This window comes from Musa acuminata, chromosome BXJ3-6 (assembly GCF_036884655.1).
Source record: "Musa acuminata AAA Group cultivar baxijiao chromosome BXJ3-6, Cavendish_Baxijiao_AAA, whole genome shotgun sequence".
Taxonomy (NCBI): domain Eukaryota; kingdom Viridiplantae; phylum Streptophyta; class Magnoliopsida; order Zingiberales; family Musaceae; genus Musa; species Musa acuminata.
Genome location: NC_088354.1, coordinates 40,293,426 through 40,313,180, shown reverse-complemented (window position 1 = coordinate 40,313,180; position 19,755 = coordinate 40,293,426). Strand labels below are relative to the sequence as shown.

General features: G+C 40.9%; 3 protein-coding genes across 3 annotated transcripts; 1 reads left to right on the top strand and 2 right to left on the bottom strand.

Annotated features, from left to right (window-relative positions):
* The first annotated feature begins 1,825 nt into the window (after window positions 1-1,825).
* On the top strand, window positions 1,826-8,039 carry LOC135640526 (protein RETARDED ROOT GROWTH, mitochondrial-like). Its single transcript, XM_065155046.1, has 7 exons — window positions 1,826-2,188; window positions 2,514-2,625; window positions 4,358-4,514; window positions 5,269-5,417; window positions 5,580-5,731; window positions 7,127-7,241; window positions 7,471-8,039. Exons 1-7 carry the CDS (start codon window positions 1,887-1,889, stop codon window positions 7,594-7,596), a joined length of 1,113 nt encoding a protein of 370 aa, XP_065011118.1. The 5' UTR covers window positions 1,826-1,886; the 3' UTR covers window positions 7,597-8,039.
* Window positions 8,040-8,157: 118 nt separating this feature from the next.
* On the bottom strand, window positions 8,158-10,671 carry LOC135641478 (cation/H(+) antiporter 15-like). The gene is made up of 3 exons (XM_065156840.1): window positions 9,508-10,671; window positions 8,785-9,360; window positions 8,158-8,695 (listed from the first exon to the last, which is right to left on the bottom strand). The coding sequence occupies exons 1-3, from the start codon at window positions 10,669-10,671 to the stop codon at window positions 8,180-8,182; spliced, it is 2,256 nt and encodes a 751-aa protein (XP_065012912.1). The 3' UTR covers window positions 8,158-8,179.
* A 726-nt stretch (window positions 10,672-11,397) lies between these two features.
* Window positions 11,398-18,993, bottom strand: LOC135586396 (uncharacterized). Its single transcript, XM_065155315.1, has 13 exons — window positions 18,476-18,993; window positions 18,214-18,334; window positions 17,967-18,132; window positions 17,016-17,099; window positions 15,904-16,309; window positions 15,674-15,757; window positions 15,037-15,591; window positions 13,903-14,038; window positions 13,634-13,796; window positions 13,438-13,566; window positions 13,149-13,343; window positions 12,452-12,574; window positions 11,398-11,860 (listed from the first exon to the last, which is right to left on the bottom strand). Exons 5-13 carry the CDS (start codon window positions 16,163-16,165, stop codon window positions 11,744-11,746), a joined length of 1,764 nt encoding a protein of 587 aa, XP_065011387.1. The 5' UTR covers window positions 16,166-16,309; window positions 17,016-17,099; window positions 17,967-18,132; window positions 18,214-18,334; window positions 18,476-18,993; the 3' UTR covers window positions 11,398-11,743.
* Between the last annotated feature and the right edge of the window lie 762 nt (window positions 18,994-19,755).

Sequence of the window (19,755 nt, the reverse complement as noted above, 5' to 3'; positions counted from 1 at the left end):
ATTAGCATTAATCATATGTATTGCATGTAATAGGAATAAGCCTGAATAAATTTAACCCTTCCTAAACCTCACATTGGAAGAAGTTTCATGCATTGAGCAATTCTTTTTCCTATTAAATGTACTCTCCAGACCTAAAGGCATTTAAAATGATAGCTACAGGCGGCCACGGATCATCTTACATCTTCTACTCATGCCATTTCCAGACTTCTTTTTAAAAGAAAATAAAAAATCGCTTAGATAGAAGTACTAACACAATTGGAGCATAAAGGAAAAGAGGCATATTTCTCCATCTTGGAGAAAATTAGTGCCCCAAATTTGGCTCCAGCCAGTATCTGATGAGAGCTCCATTTGGATTCATAAAAAGTATAGGTCCTCTAAGCCGATAATTGATGCATACATGAAGTTTGCCATGTTGCTAACTCTAAATCTGAAGGCTAACATGAGTATCGATATCTCTCAGGACTCTTCATCACCCAGAAGTATAATTCCACGCAGTTGGCACCAAGAGAGATGGCCATAATATAAAAAAGATCGAGTACTCGCCCGAAAAGCAAAGAAGAACAAATGGCTGCAACGTATTATAAATTTTAGATATTTCATGGTCATAGTCGAAAGCTTTTGGTTAGCATTTGATATTCCCACAACGATATCAACACTTCCATCCAAATCCATTAAAGCAACAACAGAACGATAGGAAATCGAACAGAACGTCGACAACCAAGCAAGAGACTCACTCAGAACCAATGCGATCAAGAACAAGAACGACGAGGAACCTCGGAAAAGCAGGAAAAGCGAATCAAATACGCGCCTTTTCAATCGTACGAGAAACGGGCAGGTGAGAGACCGCAGCTAAAAAGCCGAGAGATGGGCACCGATATCGCACCCTATGAGGATTCCCGGCCACCAGAAAGCGAGTAGAAGAGGATCCGGTCTCCCCTCTGGTGGATCTTGTGTGGGGCGACGGCGATTTCGGCGGATTCTGCAGGACGCGTGGTTTCTCTTCTGGAGAAACACGGTGAGACAGAGCGAGGGACGGCGAAGAGGAGGCCACCGACCCCACTTGACAGGGTCCCACGAGTGAGGAAGGTATTTTTGATGTTTACCGCGTTCTAATTAGGGACAGGCAAAACCATATGATACCCCAAACCAAACGGCCGATGATGACACAGTGGTTCGGTGAAAGGTTGCGGTTGAATATTCTCAACATATATATATATATATATATATATATATATATATATATATATATATATATATATATATGGTTGTGTGATCATTAGATTCTAGATAGATGCTACTGTGTTATCAGTTGTACGTTCCAAAATTTACCTTACTACTAAATGATTGTTAACTAGTTAAAGTGTTAGATAATAATATAAAAAAAATAAAAAAGGCTAATGTAAACAAATAATCTAAAAGCTACTCAATGAAGTGATTCCGCAATAATGCTAGTTTTGGCCACTAAATATTCCATATCGATCGATTCATAGTGTCTCGGACCATTTAACCATCACAATTAGAAGATCTATTAGCACTCTTAATGTATACATATTAATTATATTCTACTATAATAATAATAATATATTTTTTTAAGGACTAAAAAGAGGGAAAAAAAGAAGAGGGTTTCTTTAAAAAGCACACGCCACCTTGTCCATCGTACCTACAAGATTACCCGCCACTTGTGCCCTCTTGTCAGCTTGCGGGCCCCACGGAAGTGGCGAAGTTAGAATTCGTGGACGTACGGAATATGTTCTGATATACGACTCTATAACAATTATAAATAATTGTTAATGGGAGCTTATTTTTTCACTTAATAGAAGAAGGGCGAAAGAAAGCAGCGCGACGGCGGCTTTGGGTTGCGCCGCGCCCAAAACTTGGGACTTTTGATGTCGAGGCGGACTGCCTTCCTCCACCTGAAGCGCCTACTGGGAGCGTCGAGGTCGCCCCTTCCTCCGCCGCCGCGCTCCGTTCTTAGGTCTCCCGCGCCCCCTCCGCTTCTGCAGAGGCGCAGCTGTTCCTCCTCGCCCCTCCTGAGCTTTTTCTCCGGAAACACGGCGGTTTCTGATGCGTACGAAAGCAATCTTTTTCCCGTGCATCAGGGGCACGGAGAAAGACGCCTAGGGGAGTCGCAGGCGGAGGAGGAGGTGGCGAAGTACATCCCGGTCAAGGCCTTCTTCCTCTCTACTAGGTGTCCCTTTAATCTTTCCAATCTCGTTCTTTCTTTTGTTACTTTTAGTTCTTTTCATCTGCAATTTCTTATCTGCTTTAGTGCTCATGGACTTTTTTGCTTGAAAAGAACTGATCTTGTTGTGTAATTTGTTGTTTAGGTTCTACTATTTTTCCTTTTCCTCTCTTCTTTGGTATGGAATTCTTATTTACTGCCAATATTCCAGAACTTAATGATAATGTCATGCTTTACAATTTCTTAACATGTTGGTAATTATTTAGGACGCTCTGCTATTTTGTATGTGTCAACTATTGTAGAGGTTTCTGAGAATGATTTGTTTTGGCAGCATTGATCTGAAGAGCCTGCAGACCGAGAATTCAAGTGATGTAATTCCTCCGACTTCTAGATCATCTAACTGTGTTGCTCTGCGCTACAATGATTTCCAGCCTGAAACATCAGTAAGATCGATTGTCTAATCTGCTTACATGTATCTTACATTGCGTAATCATTCTTGAAGAAGCACTTTATTGATTCTTGGCATTATGATATTCCCTCAATGTTTCATTCAAGATGTTATTCAACAGAAGTTTGTGATGCTTTATGGTGATCTGCATACTTGACACTAGTTTAATGGGTAACTTCTGTATTATTTTCTCACATCTCTGATTTATACCACAATCTTCCTATGATTTCTGATGCAACCATCTATGTAACACCGTGGGTTAGTCTCATGCATATATCATGTATGAATTTTTAAGGTTTTTGTTCGTTGATTATCTTTTTGACATGCTCAAAGTGATACTGCAAGGGAAAAATGCTCACCCGTGGCCTTTTTTTGTATTATATCCTCAAGTCTCAAAATGATGGTCGTATGCAGACTTCCGCCAATATGTGACCTGCAGAGGGTCCATGCAAACAACCTCATTCCTGCAAGCAAAGAGGTTATTTTTGTGACTTGGTTCCTAGTCACTTGGATGGCGTAAGAGCTATCTTACTGCAGCCCCAAAGCTGGTTCTGTTAAAATTTTAAATCTGCAAACAACAATCGTACTTATAATTTGGGTTATTTTAGGCAGTTTGTGTCCTTGTGCCTACAATATGCTAATATTACACTATATATTTTATTATATGCAATATGTGATACATCACTAAAAATCTATTATTCAAGTTATGCACCCTTAGCATATAAGTCATACATACTATGGTTTGTCTTACCGGTCCGTATTAGTGTACTGACCTGTCACATACTTAGTTGGTTTTGTCTAGGTCGTGCGGCACCTTTGTGTGTCCATTCGCTAAGGGTCAGCCTCCCTGAAACCTCTCATGGTCCCTTAAGTACTTGTAAAAAAGAAGACGGGTTAGAAGAAGCGTTTAACTTAGGATCCCACAAGCAATCATTTCAGCAAACACTTGATAAGCAATGCAAATTACAAACATAGACTTCGCAAGCTCTGAATGGTCATGTGACAAATGGTCCAAGGTGATTCACCGTGGCCAAAAGTCATCACAAATGCCCATATAATACTGTTTTGGAACAAGACAGCGAACCAACCCTAGACACTATCTCAAAGGCCTATTTAGTCATGTGCCACCCGGGTAGCTCCCGGGCGTTGTGCTGGCTGACACTTCGCACCACTCTGCGGAGCTAGAAAACCCTCAAAATTACTGCTTGGATGGCCTGTTTCTTGATAGTTTTGCCTCTGTACGACGACTGCACACTACCTATGTTTACAAGCCTCAAACGGCCAACAAGCCAACCAAAATGAGACTATCAAATCTAGTGCAAGCCCTCTACATGCTGTGCAAAGCATGAACAAAACCGAAAGACACGGACATACACAAACATTACATCGAACACCCTGCTTACAGCTTTGTTCGTGACAAACCGACCGTCGGTATGATACGTACCAATGTACCGACACATGATACAGTAGGTTATACCGATGTATTGGTATGTATCGCTTATAATGATCCCCTATTGGGCCGGTACATACCACTTGTACTGATCGATATACCGTGGTATGACAAACCTTGATACATAACATATAAATTTTATATCATATGTTGTAAAATATGATTCATATTTAGCATGATCTAATAAATTATAGTCTGGTTGGTATGTCCTGGTCTGAACAGTAAAGTTATGGTATATTTTTTAGTTCTTAATTCTTATAAATTTATTTCTTTGCAGGACAGCGTGGTCAAAGAAAGTGTACATTATCGCCATGTGATTGTATTCCAATATGGTTCTGCCGTGTTGTTCAACATTGCAGATCATGAAGCTGAGCGGTACCTAGATATAATCCGGAAGCATGCATCTGGATTGGTACCAGAGATGAGAAAGGATGGTAAACTTATACAAGAAATCATCAGTCTTTCATTTTCATGAATGTTTGAACTTATAACTAGTAAGTTAATTGTTGTCATTGGTTGATTGTCATTCGACCTGCATTTTCGATGCCCTCCAGTTACATATATAGTATTTTCCTAGAAAAAATGATTAGCCTTGATTGAAGCTAAAAAGGTGATCAAGTATAGTGGTTGATTTTAGATGTTTGTGGAAAGCAATGGGAGGACAAATATTTAAGGTCATTCAGTTATAGGCTTATGTTCATATATGGGTTGAGAAATAGTGTAGACTCACAACCTGTTAGACTTGTAGAAGTTGAGTGTAGCTCATGAGATGAACACTGTTAGGGCTTTAGACAAATTGCACTGCATAAGTATGGAAAGGTGGGAAATTTGGTTTGAGTTGGTTACTGAGCCATCTTAATGAGACATCAAAAGTTATTATTATATTAATAGTAAGAAAAAACACATGACACCTTTCAATATAGCTTGGCATCACATCTTTCAGCTCCATCTGCAGTTGACGTATACTCTTCTTTGGTAGATTTGATTCTGGGTATTTTACTGTGCATATTTTGTAAATGACTTTTAATCTTGTTAGATTATTCCCTTCTTCACTTTTTTCTCTTATGTCCATTTTGGTTGGAAACAATTTCCCTAGAAGTGCAAATATCTATAGAATTACATCTTCAATAGAATCTGAAAAAGAATTTTCAGCTTATAAAGTTAAGCCACTTTATGTTGCATGATCAGATTATGCTGTAGTTGAGAAGCCATCATTGGAAGCATGGATGGAAGGAGGTCTGGACTATATAACTCTAAAATGTTTGGATATTGATGGAATACGCATAATTGGAAGTGTACTAGGTCAAAGCATTGCTCTCGATCATTATGTACGACAGGTACTCATGAATCACAAGCCCCTTAAGTCTTTCGGACATCTATTTTCTACTAATTTTAGAATGATGTCTTGCTCAAGTAAGTTAGGTAAATTCATTTCTTGATTGAGCGAAGAAAGTATGGTGTGAAGATTTTGATGTTATATGTCTTCTTTGTTTTTGCAGGTCGATGATATGGTTGAGGAATTTACAGACATTAATCGTGGCATGGAGAAGACTGGAACTTTTAACATGAACAGGAATAAACTGTTCCAACTTGTTGGAAGGGCAAATTCTAGTCTTGCTGATGTGATTTTAAAGCTGGGCCTTTTTGATAGGTAAGTGCATTCCAATTGAAGGAACTTTAATGCAACTTATTCATCATGGATATTGTGCAAATATCATAAGATACAGATACACATGCAGAAGTTGCAATATAGATACAATATCATGGATATAAAATGTTGTACATATTGTAATTCAACATAAGTATATTTTTGGAATAGATAGTTCACGGCAAGTAATAAGTAATTAATTAGTGTTCCTACAATTTTCATTATTAAAGTTAGAATTTACTAATATTATGTCTTAAATGTAGAAGAGATAGCAAGAACATAAGATAAGTGAATTTCATTGTTTTAGTTATATTAATAATTGATACAAACACCATATAAATAATTTGTTTAATCATACACCCTTCTCCATGATAAAAGAAATCAACATTAAAGCAAGACAGTATTTTCAGGAAGTATTCATGAGTATGCTTGAAGTATCTAATATTTTTTTATAATAATGTAGTAAACTAGATACATTTTTCAAGTATCTGAAAATTATAATGGAAATATTCAATCTGAAAAATGTACCCGATATGGAGATGGCAAGGAATTTGAAGACTATCTGTGTTACATAGGATGCAACATTGAGATTTGGTATAGCATTTTAATTGCTAGATCTCATGGAGGAAATAGCATGACAGATAATAAGTTCTGCTAATTTAGTTTCATTGTATTATTGTATTTAAACAAGCAACATGATGTGCATGTGGATGTATCTCGATATATCGGTTTTCAGTACCATGTACATGTATCTACATCTCTGAGAATTTTACATATATGACTGAAACATATCCAGATCTTTTAAAGTCAGTTCGATGGTTTTTCGGTCTCTATTTTTGCATATGACACCTTAAGCCGAAATGAAGACAATCCTTGGTATCAATATTCCTTTTACGTGTGAACTGGGATTTATTTCTTATTGTCATGTTGGAGTTGCATGTTGGTGTTATATATATATATATATATGTACATATATATATATGTACATATTTATATATGTACATATTTATATATGTACATGCATGTATGCATGTATGTATGTATGTATGTATATTGCCCTCTCAATCATGAAATTTGCTCTATATATATATATATATATGTATATATATATATATGTATATATATATGTATTCTTATTGTCATGTTGGAATTGCATGCTGGTGTCTAGCAATCTTTTAGCAAATTTCATTTTCAGATTGAGAGGGCAATATTTGTTTTTAAAATTTTAGGGAAAATGAATGGCAGATCTAATTACCTTTGCATTTCAAACCCTTAGTTGATCACCTATAATCAGTAAACTAAGTTAAACATGTAGGTTGCCGAATTGGTTGCTTCAGTGCCGGTTCAGTATACTTATTTTTCTTATGTGGTAGTATTACATGACCCTTTTTTTTTCAGGTCCGAAATTGCTTGGAAAAATGCGAATTATGCCCAAATTCTGGAGTATCTGAGAGAAGAATATGAACTGGCACAACGTATCGGAAACCTCGATTTTAAACTGAAATTTGTGGAGGTACCATCTTTTCTACTTTCTATACCATCTATTCTGGTTTTAATTGGAAGAACTCATCTCCTACTCAAGTGTCTGGGCGAGATGACTGCTCCAATCAAATTGTCGTGGCATGTGCCCTGATCATTTTAATGTTTGTTTTCAACCGATTCACATTCCATTTTTCAGACTAATCAGATCCCGCTATTGTCGAATGTGCACTTTTACTAATAATCTCTGGTTGTCTTTGCAGCACAACATCCATTTCCTTCAAGAAGTCCTCCAGAACAGAAAAAGTGATCACATGGAATGGTTAATCATTATATTGCTATTAGTGGAAAACATCCTTTCATTTTACGACCTCGCAATGAAGGTTTAGAGGCAGTTTTCCATCTAAGAAGCCTGGATTGCCTGACTAGGGCGACCATTTCATGAAAATGCATGGTGATGCAACTTCTGGAACCACAACCTTGTGCTCCCTTCCCAAAATGCTGACCATGTCTCCCTCCTTCTTGGAGTTGGATGCAAAAAATCATTCATTCCATGTAGAACATCATTCATTATTTACACATTTCTTTTGGTCAGATCCTACTTCTTGTGGGGTGATGAAGAGGCAAAAAGCACCAATATCTCTCATAGCCGATAAATTATTATACTGGCAATTTTTACCTGAACCAGTTTACATAATCTTTGAGATAACCACTTACAAGTGGGTTATATGTATACATGTTTATCTCATTTTACATCATCTCTTTTTGCTTGTTATACAGCATATGAAAACAGAAGCACGCAAATAACATTTTTTGCTCTCTGCTATTCAAATTCTTGGTTGGATGGATGTTGAATTACTGCATATTTATGTGATTGATTCAACTGCACAAGGCATGCAGTGATGAATGTTCTGAACATAGAGATGGATGATTTCGATCTTCACGTGCATGCAGTGATTAGCTTGTTTTCCGTCAAACATATTGTTGGACTACAAGAACGGAGAAGCAGGAATCGGTGAATTCCGAGGAGGCTAACATATCCCCCACCATCCCCAGCTCCGGCGACTCGATCCACTCGTCCATTACTTCACCCAACCACGAACTAGACCCCTGCCGCCGCCCCACCAGCACGAGGTCGTACGCCTTATCGATGGACTTGATGAGGCCGATGGTCTCTTCCACGTTGCTCACCACCACCTCCTCGATCGCCACCCGCTCATTGTCGGCGTTGTTGATCTGGAACTCCCGGAGGAGCTCCTCGTCGCAGATGACGTCCTTGTCTCTGTTGCGCTCCGTCGGCGGGAGGACCCGGGTGACGTCGACGCTGACGCCGGCGTGCAGTGCCATGCGCGCGCCGCACGACAGAGCTTCCCGGTCGTCGGCGCCGCCCCAGAACAGGATCTTGACGTGGTACTGGAACTGCCCCGGCACGATTTGCCCGAAGCCGGCGAGGGCGTGGTGGACGAGGATGCCGACGGAGCAGGGAGCCTGCAGGTGCAAATCACGAATCATCATCATGCTCCGGCCAGAACTTGCAGCTCATCAGACAAACCATCGATCGAAAGGTTTGCGCCCACCTGAGTGAGGACATTGGAGATGATGCTGCGAGTGGCTTGATAGAGTTCCGCATTGGCCCCCAACTCCTTCCTCGGATACGGGACAACAACAAAGTGAACGTTCTTTTCCACGGAGAGCGAGCAGATGTCGTGCTGCATGCTCTTGTAGGGGGAGACCGCGGTGAACGGCTGGACGGCGACGATCCCCTTCTTCGTCTGCTCGTAGTTGATGAAGACGTTGTGGAGGCGGTCCATCTGGTGCGCGTCCAGCTGCCCCTTGCGGTTCTTGTGAGCGATGATGGTGGAGGTGGCCCGGCCCATGAGCTCCACGAGGTGGAGGACGTAGACGCAGATGGGGGTCTGCTCGTCGGCGGAGGACGCCTCCAGGAGGTTGAGAATGTGCGGGACGGGCTCCTCGTTGAGCACCGGCGCCACCAGGCGAAGCTCCGCCTGCGGCATGAGGTGCTGCACCGTTCGACAGCCCATGACGTGGTCGGAGCTCAAGGGGTCGTAGAAGATGGCCACCAACGACGAGCTTATCGCCGTTATACAGACACCAGAAACGATGAGAACCGCATAAGCCTGCTGATTCATAATCTGCGGTACACAGGCACAGCCGCATCAGCCAAGAGGAGGTGAGGTGAGCGATGATGAGCTCGTAGATCGTGCAGAAAGTAGGTCGTGAGCAGAACAGAGGGCAGTCAAGTCGAAGAGATGAGCAACGAGGGAGGTTTGTGGACGTACGGGAGTGCCGCTGTATGCGTCTGCTAAACCCATGTAGTTGGCGATCTGGACGAGGCCGGTGAAGTTGAGCATGAGGCCCATCAGGGCAGCATTGCGAATCGGCATGTTGAAGTATATGGCCGGCACCATTGCGGACAGGGTCTTGACGGTGTAGCCTGCAAACATGTACAGCAGCAGCGCCACAGACATCTTGGGCTGTGTGACGGTGGTAAAATCGATCCACCTGCCTGCGATGAGGTAGGTGAGGGGTATGAGCAACTCGGCGGGGATGAACTCCCCTCGTTCGATGAGCGCCGTCCCCAGCGGTGGCCCGTCGGGCACCAACAGCCCCAAGTAGACGGACGCTTCCCAGTGGGATGACAGGTAGGAGTCGCTGAAGGCGCCCATGGCGATCACGGCGAGAATCACCATTATGACGTGGCCCTCCCAGACGCGGCCACCCTTGGGGGTCCGACGTACGATCCACCGTATCCATGGCTGGAACACAAAGAAAAGGAAAGCTACCAAGATGACATAGCCGACCATCTTGCTCGCTGCTTCCAGCACACCCATGCTCAGGTTTCTGGACACCGTCACTATGGTGTAGACGACGATGTAGAAACTGCTGCCCAGGTCAGCGATCAGGGACGCCGACATGGTGAGGCGACCGAGCTCGGTATTGAGCAGTCGGAGCTCCGCCAGGATGCTGCCCACCACAGGGAACGAGCTGATGGAAGTGATCATGTTGATGTAGTCAAGGCATGTATAATAGCCGATGCCCTCTATCATGTAGTCCTCTTGGATCTTGAACACCTTTTTTAGCTCGTTAAGGAGGAGGTAGGGCACGACCACACTGGAGATGGCGATGGCGAAGGCCTTCTTCCCGCACCGCTTCAGGTGGCCGGGTTTCATCTTCACACAGACAAAGAAGAAGTGCATCTGGATGCCGAAACTTGCTGCCGTGCGCATCAACGAAAGCCCTTCCGCCCGGAAAACCGTACCCAGGTACTGCTGTCTGATGTGCTCGTAGTCGGGTGCCGCACCGCCCAAGCCGAAGAGATAATGGAAGAAGGTAAGCACTCGAGTCACTACGTACGGAAGAGTCGGCCCTAAAAGAGCACCGCTCTGCAACAACGACACCAGTCGACGTACGTACGTAAGCCAAACATTAAACGCCGCCTGCATCGCTAATCATTCGAGGAGAGAAAGTGAAGGGTGGCAGGGTTTTACGATCATGTCAGACACGACGCGGGGTTGGTTGTAGCGGCGGAGGAAGAAGTAGATGGCGTACGATGTGAAGACCATGATGACTATCTGGAGCAAGAAGAGGGGCAACGCATGGGACAGGGGTCGCTCGTTATAGAAGACGCCGTCGGAGAAAGGGTCGGCTGGCCGTGTACAGGCTTCATAACTGGGCAAGGAGTTATTCGCCATGCCCTCCCCTTCCCTTCTTCTCCTGCTCCTCTAAACTCCAAGCTTTTGCTAGTTTCTGAATCCCATACAAAGGGAAAACAAGAGACGGAAGAGAGAAAGACAAGAGGGAAAGAATTGGAAGACTAAGACATGAGAGGAGAGGAGGAAAACTCGGCCTCCAGCCTGACAAAAGATCCTTCAAACTATATTGGTCTGATAATAATGATAACAATAACCACAACAACAACAAAATAATAATTGTTTGATGATGACAAGATTACACCAAAATGGGACAAGATGATCTTTATTGCAGCCACATTTTTGTCTTTTTTCCTAAAAGAAATATAGGAAGATGGGATAGATATTGTCATGTGTCCAACTTATGGCTTTCACCTGCATACACAAATCCAGATTGCTACATGGATCTTTCAACTTTATGCAAGACAAATACTTGTCTAGCTAAATGAAGACAAAAAAAAACTGAGAGTTGGTCTTCACTTTTCACTAGATAATATCAGGAGTACTACTCATCTCCTCAACAAGATTGATTATCAACACATGTTTACGATGGACTTGTGGCTTCTATCAGATATAAATCTCATCATAAACCATTCCTTTGAAGGTTTTGTTAGACCACATCTTTGGCTCTCTTTCTTTTTCCAAGCATGAATGCCATTGGCCAGTGTGAATCAGTTGATGCCAATGCAACTCTTGTGTTTGGGCTCTCAATTAATTGGCCAGCCATTGCACAGCACTAATGTTTTTGCAGAGGTCATTTGACTTGTTAGATTTCTTTCTCGGCTAGGCAACTGGCTTCCAAGGTTGACCCACATCCTCAAACCAGCTACATGTCGTGGTCGACCGTCATGAGTGCTGGAATCTGCCCATGGTTGACGAAATCGATTCTGTTCAACCTCACACAACACAGGAGATGCTCTGGTAGTTCCTCCTGTTTCTGTGCCTGCATCAATTTCTTTGATCAGATGAACTCACTGAAAACCCTCATTTGCTGAAATTTTTTCAGAAATCCCAACATCTTGATGCTCGAACTAGCGATTTTACATTGGTAAAGTCGTTTGACATATTCAGAGCTAAATGTAGAAACATGGCATGCAATGTACTATGGTAAGTCGCATCACTATTTCACGTATATTCTAGAGTGTCATCAGATTTGAAGTTTCCGCCTCTCTATTTCGTGATTACCTCTCCGTTTCATAAAACTAAATGATACATTTGTAGTTCCAAATTGATTTTTTGCCAATGAGTGCAGCAATAAATTTATACTACAGCAAGAGTGACATGAAGCGATGAGCTAAAAATATGAATATGTAACCTGCAATTTCACAAGAACACAAGTCAATGCGATAAACAAGGTAAAATTCATGATCGTGGTTAGCCAAACTAGCTAACAAGTTGGAGCAACAAACAGGAGAAAGACCCCATACGGTGAGTGAAGGATAAAGATTTCAAGAGCATCATTGCAACAACAGCATCAAAGGAAGGCCAATATCAAAGCAGGACAAGTAGGGAAAAACTGAGTATTCATTCGTACCTGAATCGTTAAACCCAGATCAAGTATTCCATGTTTCAATCGTTCTCTAAATGCTTCAAATCCCTTTCTTGATATGTAGCTAAACCGGTGAACATCTAGGTCAATTTCAAAGTAATTCGAACCCTGTATACAGAAAAAGAAAATCCATAACCATGCAACCATAATATGACTAGATCATGGTCGAAAAAGTTTGACCCAATATTACTAGATAATTATAAATCTTGATGACATAGCTACAGAAAATTGTTCACTTTCAACTAGGAGATACACTTGACATCAGGAATCTAGCCAAGGACTTCAATTTCATCCGGACCAGTTGGTACCATCCAGCCATGAATAGGAAGGCAGGCCACCCCATTTTGGGTGATTCATCCTTTTTTTTTTCCCTGTTTTTCTAAACTCCAAGCTTAAAAGCCCCGAAAGCACTCATGAGCGCTCCCTGGTCCTCCTGCGGTCTCTATCGCCCTCCCCGCTTCATCCTCCATCACCCACCCGCTGCCAGCCTCCCACCTGCCGCCATCTCCTCCTCCTCCACTTCTTCTGCTCTAACTCCTTTCCTCCTCCTCGTTCTACCAGTATGTGCTGGCATACCATGTACCGGTATGCTGATATGATTCTAGTACCAATTGCATTCCTCGATTCTAACATTAGCATGTGACGTGTAATGTAAAAGAAAGGCTAGTATGTCATCCTGCACCTGATAAAAATTGTGTTGAGGGCGTGAAAGCACCGGCTTCGCATTGTAAGCATGGACAAGTTTCTTTTCCGCACTATTCAACTGGAGATCCTCAGGGTTGGCTAACCCAGCCAATATTTTAAGTCTTTCTCTGTAAGGAGTGGTTGAGTCCATCGGAAACCCTTTAACCTTCTCTATTTCATCATTTACAAATCGCTGCAGAGGATCGTGTAGCATGAGCACAACTGGAATCTAATGAACATTGACTAGCAGTGATACTACTGTAAGAAAAAATGTTGAAGCAACTTACTCTAATGCTATCCTGGAACTGGGGAGAAATTTCTTCGTCGAAATTGTCAGATATCTTGAAGTACAGTACAAGACTCATCCCTTCACCATCGCCATCACCGAGGAACATAGCAGCAGGATAAGTAGGAAGCTGTCAAGTTTGAGGAAAGTTTTAAGATGAAACCAAACAAGTTAGCCATAAGAAATGTGAAAGATACCTGAATATTGACAACCAGCAGAGAGGGCACTTTCTCCTGTGCCTTAATAGAGGGAAGCTCAATGTGCTGAGCAATGTGATTTACTTTACGTTGGCATGAAAACAAATCTATACCGATTGGAGTGTATGGGGTATGATGTGGAGCAGGCGATTTTTTCTTATCTCTGAGTAAGAACATTATATAGCTTACCAAAACCAACAACAATAAAAAAAAGGAAAAAAGTTTTAGACTGAATTATAAGCATTCAAAAATACATGAACTATTCATGCCTGAAATAGCTCTCCCCACGAAGCTTAAAAGATGAAGGTTCAAGAGTAGACCAGCATCCTTGCGCTGGTTTTTCGCTGGTTGAACATGGAACTGACAAGCCTGCTATTGGCCGATATAGGTATTTCTTTGAAGCACCTATTCCAAAAGTCGCCATATCTATCATCATTTTGAATTTTATAGAGTTGTAAAGCACAAAGCACACTAAATATGAAACCAAGATTAGAAAATGAAATTGTCACAGTTGGTAATTGAAAATGGAGTTATCTATCACAAGTGTTGTACGCTGTCATGAACTTATTTAATACATCTACATGAAAATTTTAAGGGAATGAGAATAAAATCTCAAAGTAAGTAGTGCTTTGAAGTAGTAGAGTCAGGAGATATCAAGTATCACAAAATAAAATTCTGATGGTTACAGAATTGTCACAAACACAATGAACAGTGAAGTATAATCTTGAAGGATGTTGTGTATACTGTAATGAGCTATATTTAGTGCAGCTACATTTATATTACTTGAGAACAGAAAAATAGGAACTTAATGCAAAGAAGTGATTTAAGAAACAGACTGATGCGGACAAATTATATATAGAACTCTCAACAGAAGGTCTAGTTAACTTGCATAAAATAAATGATCCATGTCGTAAACTGTTGTCACTTAAAGACAGAGATTACAAACTTCAGCCTTAAGACATCAATTTAGATTAAAAATCCTAAGTTGATATATCCATACATCTACATGTGTCTATAAGATACTATGATAGGTGACAAGATTAGATGAAAAAAAGATGAGTAGCGCAGAGGTTTCTAGGAATGCAGGGAGCAATCCTGTTCTCATGCATCAAAAGGAAAACTCATGAAGCATAGGTCCTTACTCTGACATTAGATGACAACCATGGGAAACTAAATAGCAACATAAGAATAGACAGTGTACAGGCAGTTTCATATTGGCAATCTGACAGTTCCATAGGAATGAAGGTATTCAACATGTGATTTTTCTGCCAAAAGAAATTCCATGATCATTATGCAGTAAAGTAGCTGCAGCATTTTGATCAGCTTGAATATTAGCCAGTAATAATAGTAAGATTTAATAATAAAATCAAATGAACAAAAAGAGACAAAATAAGTTTACTTACAAAATTCAGTAGTTTCATCTCCATCTTTGGATTTTCGCTTAACTGAAACCCTGATCACTGCTGACCTCCTCTTTTGACATTGTGGGCTAGTAGGAGGAAACTGTTGAATTTTATCGTTAAAGCTGATGGAAGGAACTAAATGAGGTGCACATGATGAAGACAATTGCTTCAATGTGCTGTCACGAAAATTTTCCTCTGTGTCATGTCTTATTTCCTTTAAACCTTTAAAGCTACCGCAGATATCCTCTAAGACCTTTTTCATTTTGGTACAACTTTCGGTCTGGTTTCTAAGTTTTGCTTCATCAACCTTTTCCAACAGAATATCAGACCCTTGTGGATTTACAATCTCAAGTCTATCTGCATCTTCACATTCATCATTGCTCAAAAGCTTTCCAGTTTTGCCCTCATCTGTTTCAATGTGTTGTTCAACTGCCAAAGCAATTGGGGTGGGATCAAGAAGTTCCTCAAACTTGCATACAGCATCCACTAAGAGTGAAGCATTTTCATATTGCAGCGTTTGGGTCCCAATCGAACCATTTATTGAGGAAAGACAATCTACAGAAAATATAAGCACCAAGAGATATTGCTCATTTGAAGTCACCATTGTATGATTGAGATGAAGAAATTAATTCCATACCTCCACAAACACTACTGAAGTCATCATCAGATTCAGACTCTAAAATGCTGACACAATCAAACCATACTTCTTCTTGGCATAACACTGCAAGTATATATCATCATCCAGTTATTTAGTGTTCCCAATTATTCCCTTTCGAGAAGAGGGAGTAAAGAGTGAAATTAGAAATAAGGTGAAAACTGTACTAACAAAAGCATGACAGGCTGAAGCCATCTGAAGGAATCCCATACCATTTCTCTCCATCGGGCTGTGATGCCATTGCAATTGAGTAAGATGGAATGCAAGATTTGAGACCTCAGATTTCCGGCGAGTTGTTGCAGCAGTCTTAACATGAACAATCTGACTGCAAGCGAAATGATTTGGTAAATCATTTTTCCTAGGGGCAGGTGCATCGGGGGCTGATGTAGAAATCTTCCTACAGCATTTTCTTGATCGGAGAGAATACTTCCGAGATCTAGGTCTTCTGTTTAATGTTGACACACAGGTACCCATGATAATGCCGAATAACAGAAAGTGTTCACTGAATCACGCCAACCTCTTTAAAAGAAATGGACACAAATTTTATGCACGCTAAGAAAAAAAGGCAAATCTGCCATATGGATGCTCGAGAATCTCAGAATTGGAAACTGCAGTATCCTGTAAAATGTGATACATAAAACTTATTATCTTAATTCAGATACTTTTAGCAGTACGTATTAACTTGCACCAGTAAATGCTAAGCAGAATATATCAGGTTAAAATATACCTTAGTAAGCGCAATAATATATGGTCCTTGTACCATTGAACACATATGTTAATCAACAAAAGAGATACTGATGCATTAAGATGCTGTTTCAATAATGAAAACGTCATATAGACATAGAAACTGTGCTAATTCTGTTAGTGGACTACTCACCCTCATCGTTGTGAGAACCTTTTTCTTGACAGATGCCATGAAACAATACTCTCACCTTCAATCATCACATAGAATGGACTACACAATGAAAGATGCTCCTAACTAATAGCCCACATTACCATTCAAAGCCCTGTCCTCTAGATAGGAAGATGACACAGTATGTTAAAATGATGTGGTTAACCCTCAGTCAAATTTCCAGTATCAAAAGCCAAAATATGCCAATGTCAAAACCAAACTCCAAAAAGGCTGCAGATCATATCTCAAGTTAGCAATATTATCTAGAGAAATCTCATTGAAATTGAGTTATTCAATATCTTTTACCAGCAAAACCATCTAAATGATGCAAAATAATCCTGTGGCACTGCCAAAGACAAATCTTAATTTAATATATGCAGAGAACAGTAGCACATTATCAGATCTTGTATGCAAGACTAGCAAAAAACTTACCTTGCAATCAGGAGAAGCAACCAGGAAACTGAATTGAGATAGTCTGAGAGGAGATCTAATGCAATGTCCCAAGAGCCAGAGAAGCTGCAAGTTTTGGCCTCAGAGTCAGTCTGTTCTATAGAAAAGATACGGACTTCAACGGCAAACATCATCAAGTAAAGAAAAAGAATAAGAAAACACTTGATGTGATGCTTGTCAACAACCGAGTAGATGCGATGTCCGCGTGAAGAGGCAGAATCCTAATAAAATGCACAATAATTTGGAAAATAGCGGCACCAAAGATTTGGAAAATATCCTAATAAAATTCACAATAATTTGGAAAATAGTGGCACCAAAGATTTGGAAAATATCCTAATAAGATGCACAATAATTTGGAAAATAGCGGCAACAAAGATTTGGAAACTATCCTAATAAAATGCACAATAATTTGGAAAATAGCGATACCAAAGATTTGAAAAAGATCCTAATAAAATGCACAATGGATAGCAAAAAATACAAGAAGACCAGACAAACACAAACCAAGTCAAGATCCAATTTTTAGGCCACTGAATTTTCAAACACATTAGTTGGTAAGAATAAAAAAAAAACATGTGTTTGATCAACAAGTTGACTTGGCATTGCCATTGTACTAATTTTTGACCCATCAGAACCGCAAGCCAATTTGACAAGTTGTCTCTTGATTAAGATAGGAGATAGCAATTGGAAAAGAAGAAAAGACGGCAGAAATGCGAAGCAAGTATATGACTTGAGCAACAAAATCACACATCAAGAACACCAAACACAATCGAAGGACAAGAAAGAACCCCAGGAGGAGCCACCGGTAAAAAAGACGAGATTTTGATGCAAAACACGGATCGGCATCAGATATTCCACCGGAAACAACCATTTGGAAGGAAAGAAGGGGAGATTTTGAAACCGATGATGATATTCTAAGACCGCCAATGATCAGACCTCGAAGCATTTCGATTCCAGGTCACGCTCTGCCACCTAACAGGGAAGAAATCCCCCGCCTGAAGCCCGCCGCCGCAGTTTACTGCCCGCCGCCATTGGCGTCTTCCGCGTCACGTGGGGAGAATCGAAAAGACGAAGAAAGCTTCCACCTTATTGCTTATCTAGTCTTGTACCACAAAAGAAGCAAGCGTTGGCGATGAACAAGGAAGGGTTTACTGTTACAACCCATCACAATCAGTAAACCTACCCATTTCAAGAGGGGACAAGGAAGGAGATTAGCTTGCTCCAGCGTGGTGATGGATCCCAAACTCCCGCTGCAACGCTCCTTCCTCCGTTTCAGTCTTCACCGAGTTCCATTGAAGTCTTATCTAAAACAATACAAGTTTATATAAATCGATAACCCTAAGTTAAAGGCATACAATTATAATTATCAAGCTCGTCTAAGAAACCATGATAGCCAGGTTACTGCGAAAAGAGCAAAAGAGGATGTGAGGTAAGAGCTCAGTTACTTGAGAAGGTGGAAGCCGAGCTGAGTTCTCGTCATCAGTTGTTACTTGAGAAGGTGGAAGAGCACGCAAGGTCCCATCGAGAGACCAATCAATGCATGGTGGGCATGTTTGCGTTGGGGGAGGTGATGATGATGATGATGACCGGCTTTAATGGAGTGCATGCCGTGAATCCAACTTCTCCTTCTTTTTCCCCCCAAAAGGACTGCAAGTGCAGGTCCCATGCAACTCTCAAAAGGTGGCAAGTGCAGGAATCCCATGCATCCAAACCTCTGCTTTTCTCTCAGGAGCTGCAACGGGTGCAGGTCTCATGATATTATCGATTGCTGTGGTTACGCTGTTCTTTTCTGGACTCCCGAGAGGAAGACGAGTCGGTGCACGCCCACCTCCCTCCCTGGAAAGCTAAACTACGACTGCCTGAGCTGTGAACTCGATCGGTGGAAGTGGGACTTTTGTGTTGTTGTACCGTTCTGTGCAATGGAAGTGACGAGTCAGTGGGGATTCTGAGTTGCTGTACTGGTTTTTCTTTTTCTTCTTCTTCTTCTTCTTCCTCTCTCTCTCCACTTGATCTATGGAGTACTGAAGCAACTTGTCATGGAAAAAGAGGACAATGTTAACCATACTTCCGAAGGGATCACTGACTTCCAAGTGAGGTGGTTGACATCAACAACCCATCCAAAGAAACCACCTAATCCAAGTCTAACTGGTTGACCTGCTTCAAGAGCATACATGCAAGATGGGCATTAAAACATGGAGGCACACATGAAACTGGTAGAATTCATCTACCGTAAGGTTCTATCGAGATATAAACTTTTCTAAACTCTTAATGTTATAATTCGAATCGATGTATCGATTAATTATCGATACAATACATACCGAGTACATAAAAGATATACCAATATACCACATGTATCGATCTACATGAGGATATACCGATATACCACATGTATCAATCTCTTGTCAGGCCAATACATATCATGCATACCAAGTGATGACGATGAACCTTACTTAGTGCTAAATATAATATTTTACTTATTAAAGCTCGATTATAATTGAGTGGGGAGTAAGTAAATACAAATACTTATTACAAGTTATCAGAGAATTAAGCATCAAATGGAATCTTCCTTTTGTTTTGGTTGTTTTGACACCTGCCTCAACCAATACTTGCTAATGGCATTTATGGAGCATATATAGATAAGTCCTCAAAACCTTTTCTGCAAGCTGTGCCTTCTGTAAGAATTGAAATCTTGATGAATTCAATTCCATTAATTATGGACCTAAAT